This window comes from Orbicella faveolata, unplaced genomic scaffold (assembly GCF_042242905.1).
Source record: "Orbicella faveolata isolate gen_17 unplaced genomic scaffold, um_ofav_v1 contig_3, whole genome shotgun sequence".
NCBI classification, from domain to species: domain Eukaryota; kingdom Metazoa; phylum Cnidaria; class Anthozoa; order Scleractinia; family Merulinidae; genus Orbicella; species Orbicella faveolata.
Genome location: NW_028301558.1, coordinates 23692843 through 23706042, shown reverse-complemented (window position 1 = coordinate 23706042; position 13200 = coordinate 23692843). Strand labels below are relative to the sequence as shown.

Genomic DNA, 13200 nt, shown 5'->3' with positions numbered 1-13200 from the left:
GAGCGGTCTGGTCGAGCTCCAGCTCGGAAAAAAGTTTGCCTTTTTATTTTGTGGAACGAAAGGACTTGGTGAAGATATCATAAAACCGGGTTGTTTTGTTAAATTACTTGTTTTCGTTTTTGCCACACGCCAAAATGACTTCTGCCATCTGAGGCAGATTCAGGAGTCGAAATTTGCGAGTTTTTCTGGTCGCGCAGCTTCAAAACAAGTACGCATTGTTCCATATTGACGATACCAAAGCATTCAGGTACATTTGAACTGCTTTGCACCAATATTTTGTAAGGATTGGATAAAAGTTACACAGAGCAGGGAAAATCAAAGACACCATACCGGGTGGCTAGTCAGGAGGAACCGAAAATTGATTGAATGCAAGAATGAAATCTCAAAAGCGGTACCTAAACTAAGGTCAAAAAAGGGGATTTACAGCAAAGATCTGACCTTGCCCGTACAGATTCTGAAGTCAAACCTGCGGGTATCATTCTGTGTTGGACGCGAGAGAAGCTTTCTTTAAAGCTTATACACGACAAAAATTTGCAACAAAAGTGCAAAGGTCACAGCTCGTATTGATGGTGGCCTTCGCAAATAATCGATTCAGAATGGTGTTTTAGCAGTCAAAAAGTCTCTTTAGTATTAGAAATGATTCACTTTAACCTTTAATATTCTTTATGATAGGTTTTATACGTAAGTAAGCCAGACAGCTGAACTTGTCGCTTCGAATCTACAAGTAGCTTCCTTGTTGATTACCAATTCAGTGGCGGATCCAGACCTTTAGATAAGGAAGGGGGTTGGGGGGGGGGGGGGGGGGGGAGAGGGGCGGTTTTGTTTTGCTTGCCCTGCTGGCTTTTCTTCCTTCTGTGATTTATTCTTTTTTTACCCAAAATAAGGGAGGCCGGGCCCCCAGGGCTCCCAGCACTACTCCGTCACTGCAATTCTTATTAATTTTCACATGTGACTAACCGATATCGGCTGAAACGTTAACAGCCTGTAAAATAATAAAGTCGTACATTCTTATAAGTATAAAAGGATACATATTCACATTCGAAATGTCACTGAGTAAAGCATCCTAACCCTTCTGCAATGGATTTTTCTTCGCACGCCAATTTGCAGTTGAAAGCGAGCTTGTACCGTGGGAGATCTGGGTTCAAGATTATTATTTCCTAGCCAATCAAAGCACGTGTCTTCCTCTGGCCAAGGCTCCGCGGGCAAAGTGTGACAAGCAAAGATGGCGGCTTTGTGTTTACGAACTGTGTGCAAGGGGCTCCGACTTGTTCGGCCAGGAATGTTTGGTGAGTTCTTGTTCTTCAGTCTAACATTAATGCTTTTTTCCCTGTAAAATCTCCATAAAATAGTGTAAGGCATCATGTCAAGCCCTGTCCGGAAAATCAAATCAAACTCTTACGGCTACTTTAAATTGAAGTCGCTGTAAGCGTTTTAAGACAGCATACCTTGAGTGATGTCATAAATCTAAACGGGTTATCTATTCGTGACAGGGCAGAGTTAAACTTAGTGAAAATGACTCACAAAGCATTTTATGACGAGGGCTGTCCGAAACATCTACAACATTAACTAGAATTTTTACAATGTCTCATCGATCTGTCGCCCCTCTATTGTACATAAATAAGCTTACGAAGGAAGCAGGTAAAGCCTAATTGACACTAGCGACATAACGACATAACAAAATAACGACATGATGACATAAACGACATAATCGCCTTTATGTCGGTAATGTGAATATCAACATAACAACATAAGGCTAGGTGAAAAATGGAGCAGGAGACACTTCTTTTGGTCTTTAAATTCCTTCATAGTTTTGTCATACAATATTGGATAGCATTGAACCACTTTGGCAAGTGCTTCTTCATCTATCTGAGCTGTCAATATTTCTTACTTGGCAACAGTCAATGCTTGCTCAGTCGCCGCCATTTCTAATAATGCTGGTGGTGGACTGGTTTCAACAATTGATTGGTTCTATGTTGTGTAATTGATAAAAGTGCCATTTTTTGTCACTGACTTGTATATTTTAGCAAGACGTTTCAGCTAACTCCTAAGCATTCATCAGTTGTGTTGTTATGTCGATGATGTTCACGCTTGTTCACAGAAACATAACGTCCTAACAACACAGACATAAGGACATGAGGAAAAATCAGCCTTTTCCTTATGTCGTTATGTTCATGTTGTTATGTTGATATTATGTTGTTATGTCAGGATGTTCGCACTGCCAACATAACGACATAACGTCCTTCTTATGTAATCATTATGCTTATATTGTTATGTCACTAACTGTGAACTAGGGCTATTAGCTTACTTTTAAATACAGGGCTGCTCGATCATTCAACTTTCTCCCAGACAGTGTCAGACGTTAAATGAGCTGTAACATTAATCAGCCACGAAAGTGAAGAATGATCATCACAGTAAATTTTCCAATTTAAGCAATTGGAAAGAAGAAGCCTGAAAAAATCAGGGCTTCAACGGGATTCGAACCCGTGACCTCCACGATACCGGTGCGATGCTCTACCAACTGAGCTATGAAGCCACACATTGGGAGCGAGGTCAATTTATTGAGTTCAATTTAAATTGACCTCGTTCCCAATGTGTGGCTTCATAGCTCAGTTGGTAGAGCATCGCACCGGTATCGCGGAGGTCACGGGTTCGAATCCCGTTGAAGCCCTGATTTTTTCAGGCTTCTTCTTTCCAATTGCTTAAATTGGAAAATTTACTGCGATGATCATTCTTCACTTTCATCTACAACTGCAGTTCATATATGAATTATTTCATATAAACTTCACATCATTAATCAGCCACGTTGTGGATAGTTTAAATGTTATTCCACACAGTGCGAAAAATTAGAAATTCTCTATTTTCCAATTGCCCATTATTCACTCTGTTTGGCCCCCCAAATTTTGCATAAACCACAGTTGTGAAATGCTTTTGGGAATATGCAGACCTCCCAAGAGCATTTCACAACTACAGTTTATGCAAATTTTGCTGGGGGGGGGGGGGGGGGAAGGGCAAACAGAGTGAATCATGGGCAATTGGAAAATAGAGAATGGCAGATGACCTCTCTCCTTACATACAACTGGTGCACCTGAAGTTTAAATTAGCCAATCAGGATTCAGCAGGTGGGAAAAACTTTATATCAAATTGCAAAAAGTGACAAATATGAAACATTTTGTGTCTGCATGCTTCTAATTTGGCTCCAAAAATGAGTCAGCGGCAACTCACTCGTAGTTCGTCAAGTGTAACCAAGTAAGATATTAGTTGTGTTATTCTGAACAAAATAGGCTGTTCATCATCAAATTAAACCTGGAATTCTCAAGTTAACTATTAGAAAAGGCCAAATCAACCTTAGCAATGTCTTTATTTTTGTTGGCTGTGAAGAAAAAGACTATCATTGTTTTGTTTCGGTAGGACAGCATATTTATTGTTTTGTTTCAGGAGGACAGTGCAAGCTGTCGCTTAAATACTGCGGGCACAGCTGCTGTATGCAAGGGTTCTCTTGGTAACCAATGAAGAGGATGGAAAACGGATAGGCTATAGACTACAATGTAGATCTTTCCACAAATGATTTTAGTCCTTCAAACAAATGTTCTGCCATACAATGTATACTGAAGGGGAAACTAAATCTGAAATGGTTTTGTAAAAAGGTAATATACAGATCCCTGATTGAAATTTCATCCTTGAATGATGTTGGATTTTGGTATTTACAGTACAGGTTATTAAAAGGCATTGGTGGAAATATTCTTACATTTGCTTGGGATTTGGGTGTAAGTTCATATTCATGAAGAAGGAGCTTTTAACCTTTATGCACAGTACTAAACTTACTGTATTCCACATACAGGTGTATCTAATAGATGGATACAACAGTCTTGTGAAAGCTTCTCAGAAGAGAAAGGAAAGCTTAATAATGGGTAAGCTAACAATTAAGTAAGTGAATGTGCTTGGTCATGCAGCACCAATTAGAGAGCAATATGAGAGGCCCCTAACAACTTCTCTGTAGTTTAGAGAACAGCCAGTAATTTGTAACAGAATTAATACTTGCTGGAGTGCTTGATCTTCATGAAAGCACTGTTAATTAATGTTGTCGATGCATAATAAATTATCTTGTAATCAAAGGTTATATTTTCTGGTTATAGACTTTAAGCATTTGCTTGGCTGCTTTCAGTATGCTTGAATACATGACTGTATATTGCTAATGAAAGTCACCTTCCTTAGTAACTTTTCTTTATTTGTCAGTGATAAAGAAACCAGTACTAGCACCAGTGGTGAGGATGAGAAGCACTTCGGTGATGGTGAGGGAACATTTTTTGATGCAGAAGAACAAGATGCAGACATGAGAAGAAGTATACTTAATGCTGCACTTGAACATGTCCCTGAGTTTGGTTGGAGTTCAGAAGCCATAGAGGCTGGTGCACAAGCTATGGGACTATCTGCCATGGCTGAAGGCATGTTCCCACGAGGAGCTGGGGACTTAGTGCTTCATTTTACTGAAGATTGCAATGTTAGATTAGCTGATTACCTTATATCACAGTCAAGAGTACAGAAGGATCCAGAGGAATCTTCTGCAAGCTCAGGGTGAGTGTCATACCCTACATGTGCAGTATCTCCCCTCGCAAAAATTTTAAATTCCTGGCTGACCTCACCCAAAAGTAAAAAATAATTAAGAATAAATTGAAAGATGATAATTAAAAGAGAATTTGTTACAAAACACAAAATAGAACTGAAGTCAAGAAAATCATAGTTAAACTACAGTGTATAGCTGCAGTAATTTGGATACCTGACCAAGGGCATGAGCACACTCACTCAATCCTCTTTGTGCCCTTGGGCACATGAAGCCATTATCAAAAACTGCCTCTGTTTTCTATCTTTAGCTTTCATTGTTAGCTCTCCCCAGCTGGCTCTGTCTGCCCACATCTTTTTCTCTACTGTTCATGCCCAGGTCTCTTTTGGTCTTCCTCTTGCTCTTTTCCAGGATGGAGTCCATTGCACGGTGACTTGGGGTGGCAGGTGGCTCCATCCTGAGGACATGGCCAATCCAGAGGCATAATTTGTCGTTCAAGATGACATTTGGCCAGAAGATGCTCTGGATTGTGCTCAAATCTTTCCTTTATCATTCTTGGTCCTGTCTATCTTGCTTCACTCATCTTGATTGCCTCCATTCTGTATCTGTCCATCTCCTTTACGACTTGAGCCAGCTTGCCAGTCTGATGCATAATGCATACATTCCTAAGCCAACTTTGATCTTTTCCTATGGCGACAGAAACTAGGCTCTCAAGTTGCTTGTGCTGCGATGTTTCTGGAGCGTCAGCTTTGGTTCTGCTGTACATGTAGGTTTCTGTAACATTTAGTCTTTGTTGGGAGTAGGGTTGTTAGCCCTATGCCCAACCCCCAGCCTGGAGTGCCAGGGTGTCTAATTTTGTCTGGTTCCACACCCTAGACTTGTTCAGCATGGTTGAACCTGCCAGGGGCATGAACGCCCCAGCTGGCATAGCTCTAGGGGTCTTAAAGGTATGCAAGCTACCATATTAATGGCAAGGCATAGAGACCATTGTGGCAGGGGTCTGACTAGCATCCTTCCTAAAATAGAAACAGAGCAATTTCTTTTTCACTGGTAAAATTGACTAGAATTGCTCTTAAGTCACAGTACAATGTTCCTATCTGATAACAAAGTTAACACTTGTTACATGTACAGGTGGGGTATTTGCAACTTCATGTATTTGGATAAACGATGAAGCACTCTCTTGAGTATTTGATAAATATAAAACTAAGGAGAAGACTGAATACTAAATAGATTATACGAATATGTATCCAAACTTGTATGGTTCTAGTTTTCTTTTTCTTTTTTAACGCTTAATTCCAAACCATTGTTTCAGATCTTATTTCCTCTGCTTAAACTTGATGAGTTATTTTAATGAGTTTTTGAAGATCTATTACAGCGTTTCATCTTTCTTTGGAATATTTTTCAGAAAGACTCCCTTCAATGTTTTTTGTGTTTGATTTTTTCCTTCATTAATTCTGTTTCCTATGGTAGGAAATGGGGTCTGAAATAGGGAAAATTTGTATACTACATACAATATATTTAACTTTTTCCTTTTTAACCCGTGGATTGCTCAAGTAAGGTGCGATTGTAGTGGTAGATGAGATTATGCAAATTAAGGTTGGTCGATTATCTGTTAAGTTCCCTTGTCAATTCCACTGTTTTGCGGGGACATACATGTACATGTACATAACCCTAACCCTGTATATTGTTTGACATCCCTAGGTGTTACCCAACTGTGATGGTTTTTGGTTCATTTGTTGTTTGGGAAAAGTGTTAATCTCATTTGTTGATGTGTATGTCATACAATGGTGACATAGGTGTTGCAGAGAAATTTAGGAAAGGGTAATGAAAAGGTTGGCTTGCATGTATGTTTGTCAGCGTTGTCATACAAATTGGTAAACAGTTTTAAAATAACCTTTCTGCTGTGGGCATGAAGTAAGGAGAAAAGATCTTTGTGAAAGTTTGCCATCAGAATGACCTATTTTCAGTTAAAGAAGCTTCGCTTGTTGCATTAAGTTTTCCTCTTTAAAACATAACTTTTTTTATGAAAAGAGTAATTTCATATTACGCAGAGGTTAGCTCATGTCAGTCATCATGTACCAGGAAATTTATGAGTTTGCTCATAGTACATTTTGGCTTTTAGTACTGATCAGGAAATTGATTAAATGTATTTACAATGATCTCATCATCAGTGTGTATCACATGAATTTTGTGGGTTGTACGTAAGCTTACATGTACTTAAAGTGTCTATGACAGATATTTTTTTATGTGCTTTATGGAATCTACACAATATTGTGATATGGAAATTGAAAAATAATGTTGGATATCATCGAATTTTCAAACCAAACAAATAGGAATGAAAAAATAAGTGAAATACATGTATGTATACCATGAATTAGGCAATCAAGAGTAATTCCAATTTTAAATTTTGTAAACATTTACAAAAGATAAGTAGGCTAATGTTCTTGTTTTGATGTCACAGCCTGACTAGTCCCAGGTGCTAATCCCCTGCGGTTTCTGACCCTGGAGGTGAAATTTTACCTTTTTAGATAGCAAATTAATGCAGTCAAATAACAATGATATCCAATTTTATTTTCCAATTTCCATATCACAATATCTTGTAGATTCCATGAAACAAATAAAAAAAACATCTGTCATAGACACTTAAATTTATATAGAAAGATACAGCAACCCAACATAACAACAGTAAAACACCACATTCCTTTATTAGCGTCCTATTTTATGTACATTAAGTATAATGTATTATACTACATGTACAGAACCTTAGTTGTTGCATTGGACTAAACAACACATCGAGTTGTAATTTGCTTATACATTGTTTGGAATAACTTATTGGTACTTTCATTAACCTGCAGTTGACAGTTTACAGTTAACCAAAATGTAACTCTTGAGAATTATTAATATTGTAAGTAACCAATGTATGTTTTAATAGTGAGAATAAATTCCCTTCAGGCGCAAAAGTTCCCGTTTGATTATCCGTGACGCTGTTGAAGTACGACTTAGAATGCTTATTCCTTACATTGGTCAGTGGCCTCAGGTAATGACTTGATTCAATCAAAGTTTAAAAATTGTGGATTTGATATTCTGTTTAATTGGACCTTTTTTTCTAAAATGAACCATTTTCACTACTATTACAAAAACCATGTAGCTCTAGATGCTGTTTTAGTCTTAACTTCCTCATGAACATGATAATACTATAATAATTATTGCACACAAATTAATTAAGAAATAGCTCTATAACTCAATAGAAACACGGAGAACATATTTTCTATTTCTCTTAGAAAACACCGCGACGAAAAAAGGAAAACATCTTGTTAACTTTGATTAAATCAAAATGTAAATTCTCTCTGCTCATGCCGTCATTACGTCAACAGCTCGTGCTAGTTCTGTGTTTCTATCAAGTTATAGAAACACGCTTTTTAACCAATCAGCACGCATATTTTCTTAGGACTGTTTTCTACATTATTATAATTTATGTGAACAGTAACATGATGTTTTGTTAACTTTTTTGAGTGTACAATTATGCCAATGTTGCATTGTAAAAAGTCAATGAAATTTTATTTTTATTGGATTAATAACTCTTTATAATAATAATAATAATAATAATAATAATAATAATGACAATAATCAACTTTATTTATTGAGGGTAGCACATAACAGTAGTAACTGAAAAACCAGTGGCCCTCATATAAATATTTACAGAATAAAAAGATGACATGTTAAAAACTAAAAATATAGAAACTGATTCTCAAATATGCGACGATTATATGAAAAAAAAACAACTGAAATATGAGATACACTAAAATAAACTTTAAATCTGGGTGATTATACCTCTTACTAACCGAGTCCAAGGGCCGTACTGTAAGTTATGGACCAAGTTTTTACCCCATCGATTTATGGCCCAAGCATGAAGTGTGCAGGCTATACATGTAAATTGAAGGGGAAAAAACAAGGATCCGTAACTTAACAATATGAACAGGGAAAACGAGGTTATTAAGATATTTATTATATCTCTACTGCATCTGAGGGGTTCAGTAATGATTTCTATTCACGCAGAACGGCTTCAAATTTCTGACGCACAAAACGATTCAATTTGAAATTGTTGTTAAGTGACTCTTAAGTCGTTAGCAGGTTTTATTTACACAATTTCAGAGGTAAAAGAAAGTTTTAAAACTTTTACGTGTTATAAAAGTTAGGAACACTTAGTGATAAATCATGAAACTTTTTGGCAACAAAAGCTAGCTGGCCATACAGTAAAGTACGGCCTGCTAAATTGACCAATCACAGCATGCTTACTAACTGAGACATATAATAACTTGTTGTAATTATTTGTTTGTAGGCAATGGGTTTGATGCTATTGCCTCAGAATGCTCCAGATGCCACGAAAAATGTTGCATACATGGTGGATGAAATATGGTACCATGCTGGTGATACCTCTACAGATGTAAGTATTCAACATGGTGAATTCATTTGTATTTATAATAATTATTATAATATATTATATTTCATAGTTCTTAGAGTCTATACATTAATGTACATTAATTTTTTTCTTTGAAAAAATGTTTTCTAACAGTAGTTCTGCTTATTGAATAACATTTATTTGATACTTAATTTCTTGTTCAAGATCAGTTTGAACCACCTCTTATATCCACTTAGTAAAGGTTCATGATAATTACCCAGAAGTGATAATGATATAATGCTAATAACTTTTGATATATTGAACCAAACAGTCAATTACTGTAAGGCTAACAGTCAAGTTTCCTCCTTGGATAATCTTCAGCTTGGGTGATTTATTTGTGATGTTTTGCAGATAAACTGGTACACAAAGAGAGGAGTGCTGGCTGGGCTCTATGGTTCCACAGGTTAGTAACTTGCACAATGTGCATATCCCTCTCCCTGCCAATGAATATATTGTTGCCAATTACTGTAAATACACATGGATAATTAGTTCGTATAGTGTGATCGTCCGCGTGACGGTAGTTCTGAAAAGAACTGTTGTTGGCGACTGACGTTTCAACAACCTGAGCGGAAGTCATCTTCAGAGTCATCTTTAGAGTCAAGTGAATGAAGATGACTTCCGGTCAGGTTGTCGAAACGTCAGTCACCAACAACAGTTCTTTTCAGAACTACCCTCACCCGGACGATCACACTATACGAACTACTGATACTCCTGGGTTTAAACCATTTACAAGTGGATAAGCCAGATCTTTTTACTCAAAATGTTCTTAACAAATCATTTTGGTAGCGTCAAAATTGCCACTGTCTACAGACAAGCGATTTTCCAAGTTGAGTGGCTCTAGCCTCTTTGATTTACAGCTACATCTATGAATGTTGAATTGTGAAAACCCACATATCGCAAAAGTACACCCATGATGCGATTTAAGGGATTGAGTTGCATCAAAGTGACAATCTGATGATATTTTGAATCTTAATACTGTTTCAGAACTTTATATGGTTAGTGATAGGTCTCCTGATTTTGAAGAAACGTGGAGTTTTCTTGACAGAAGGATGTCAGATATTGGTTTGCTTATCAGTGCAAAAACAACAGTAAGTGATTGTTTCCCACTGAAAGAAAACAATAGTTTTTGCGAATGTTAGTTACATTTACATTGCCTTGTACTCTTTTGAGAAGTCACATCTTTGCTGTGTGTCAAATACTCAGTCTCAGTAATGTTATAATCTGGGGTTGTAGTGAGAGTGTATACCTAATTTGGAAGCTTTACATTGTGTAAATTGTGCGCATGCTCACAACTACTAAAAAACAACAACATAACAACAACTTGAACTTTTGTTAAAGCGTACATGTACTTCACTTCAGAAATGAATAATTCCACTCTGCACTCGAGAAATGTGGAAAACACGAGCCGCAGGCGAGTATTTTCTACATTTCTGGTAATGGGGCTCATGCAGGGGAATATCACTAAAAGAGATTGATGTCATTTACATTTGAAAAGAATCCCTGCATTAGCGTTAGTTGCAAGCTAGTCCCAGTCCTATACCGAGAATACGAACAATTATGGTCTTAATTGTACATACATTTTTACTTTGTTATTTCGTTTTCTTGGCGCTCCTGTAAATTAGCTTGTGCGTCCTGTAGATTCTGGTTATAAGTCAAATCTATGGGACCCACTAAGTGTGTTGTCCAAGTAAAATAAACTATGTCTTTGCCGTTCTCTTATTGGCCTCGTTACTCACTACTGCTACATGTATCTATTCTGTTGTAGCAAGGTGCGGTTGTTAACAAAACGTTGGCCGCTTCTTTGTGCTTTCGAAGTGTCTGCGAAGAGGATTTAGGATTTAGTTTTGAACGGCTTCTAGACTTACATGTATGCTACATCAATTAGATTATTCGCTCTCCATATATTATTTATTGTTAAGTAGAAGTGATGCTTTTAGCACAAGCGTTAATTTTGTGGAGGGTGTTTTCTAATTACATGTAACAATATGGCAATGTTCTTGTATTGTTTTCTCTTAGTTGGAAAAGGCTGGATCAGATGCAGCTGAACTATTATCTGCAGCCTTTACCACAGTAAGTTAAACTGGATTTACAAGTGAATCTTTTATAGTTCATTTACTGGAAATGCGGCGAAAGATGTGAGAGTATGATTGATAATCGCAGTCGTACACACAACTTAATAAGGTGTCTCGTTACATGAATTTCTCGTGAATTTTTCATGAATTTATCGCGAACCAGATGTGATATGAAAAGCTTATACCAACGCCCTAAAAACTACGATGTGTGGCAAGTAGAATATACAAAAATAATAACATTGTGAAGGTTTGATCTCGAGTAAATCGCAAAAGCATGTCAAATGATACTTTTTGCATCATAAATGGTCCGACAGTTGAACACTGTTTTAATGAAATTGCGTCAAATAATAAGGTCTCTCCTTTGAGACCGAAACATTGCATAAAGTTAAAACTTGTAAGACTGGTATTAAATCAACAGAGACGAAAAATTGCTGAACGCTATTCCAAAAAGCTTCTGTGATCGGACATTCCCGTTGCTTCATCTTTTCAGGGTGTGCCACGTTTTTACTCGTACCACATTTTGACGTCATCTGTGATCTGTTATTGAGTAGACGCACGGCAACATGAAATGAAAGCGTGAAAAAAAAATTCAGGTTTGAATGGCATTCGACCCCATGACCTCTGCGATAACGGTGCAGTGCTCCACCAACTGAGCTATAAAACCACCTGGGAGCTGGTTACGTTGTAATGCATTTTTTACAAACTGTTGTGGAGTAATTTTTAATTGCAACATGGGTTGAATATGATACCAAGAAACAAAAACCTCCGAATTCGAATGTGCTAGCCCCTCCGATGTTGTTTACGCTAAACACTATCTGGTCAAAAAGATAATAATAGTAATAATAATAATAATAACAACAACAACAACAATAATAATAATAATAATAATAATAATAATAATAATAATAATTATACAGGATAACCCCGTCAGTGTAATAAACACTGGTATCAAAGGAAGTCCTGTTATTAGAGTACATAAGTAATATGCTTATATTCAGAAATCGCAACCCAGTTGTATATATTATGATGGTCAGGAAAGTTACTATCCAGTGATCAAATAGATAATACTCTAGCCCAATATTTATCCCCATTGGATAAGGTGCATCCCTTACAAGCTCATTAAGCTTTTGTTCAAGTCTGTGTGAAAAACAATCATTTTTTTGTGGAGATAATTGCATGAGTTCAAAACTAGCTGGCGCGATAAGAGGCTGCTGTAAAATCCACAAACTAATGCAAACCTTTGTCAGAAAATTTGCCAGAGTAGAGTTCTAACTTGCAATTTCCTCTGCAACAAGATCTGATCATTTTCATTTGTGGATTGTTGTATGCACATGATCCCTGGTGAAATTTCCTTTCATTAAGCTGCTCACGTGTGGCATGGCACACATCTCTCAGTTTAGTTAAAAATTCAATTGGATAAAAACAATGAATGATCATGAAACTTTCCTTTTCTCAAGGGATTTGGGTGTCAATCCAATACAAATTGCTACCTTTTCTCTGCTATATCATATCTTTTGCAGTTTAGTTAGGTTTTTAGTTTTGAAAGCCTTCAAAGATCTCTCATCCAAAGACAGTGAGTCCCAAAACATTTTGGCAGCGTGACAACACAAATGTACTCGAAGTAACTGATTATTTTCAAGACCAGCATGCTAAGCTCCAATGCAATTTATATTTTACTATTTATGCCCATGAAACTTCGCCAAACTCACGGAAGCTGAAATTGAACTGTCTGGAATTCTCTTTTTAATACCTTAATCTTTTTGTTGAAATTTGCAATGGTTTGAACTTTTTCAACTCCGATTGCTTAAGGTCTTTTTCCTGTGTTTTTTTATATCGTAATCTGAAAATAAGAATGAAACTAGCCAAGCCTAAATTGAAAGATTGAGATGCACTGTTCAATTTTTCAGTAATATGTATTGCTAAATATGACTGTTTTAATTTGTTATAACATTACATGTTATTGTTACTTTATTTCAGGTGCGTAACATGAGTGGTTTGAACAGTCGAAACAGATGAGATACTGCCTTAAGAGTTCCTGCTAAGATATATTGAAATAGTTCAAAGGGATTCTTTAATCTTAACGACAAGATATTAAACAACGATGTTAATCA

General features: G+C 36.8%; 1 protein-coding gene across 1 annotated transcript; it reads left to right on the top strand.

Annotated features, from left to right (window-relative positions):
- The first annotated feature begins 1177 nt into the window (after positions 1-1177).
- On the top strand, positions 1178-13200 carry LOC110047428 (ubiquinone biosynthesis protein COQ9-B, mitochondrial-like). Its single transcript, XM_020753176.2, has 9 exons — positions 1178-1286; positions 3839-3908; positions 4234-4572; positions 7511-7595; positions 8898-9002; positions 9369-9420; positions 10002-10105; positions 11034-11087; positions 13067-13200. Exons 1-9 carry the CDS (start codon positions 1223-1225, stop codon positions 13103-13105), a joined length of 912 nt encoding a protein of 303 aa, XP_020608835.1. The 5' UTR covers positions 1178-1222; the 3' UTR covers positions 13106-13200.

Excerpts from the sequence above, each read along its gene's own strand:
- LOC110047428 (XM_020753176.2), top strand. The coding sequence starts at position 1,223 with ATGGCGGCTTTGTGTTTACGAACTGTGTGCAAGGGGCTCCGACTTGTT. Across the intron at positions 9,421-10,001 it reads TGGGCTCTATGGTTCCACAG|AACTTTATATGGTTAGTGAT; the intron begins GTTAGTAACTTG and ends ATACTGTTTCAG. Across the intron at positions 11,088-13,066 it reads TATCTGCAGCCTTTACCACA|GTGCGTAACATGAGTGGTTT; the intron begins GTAAGTTAAACT and ends ACTTTATTTCAG.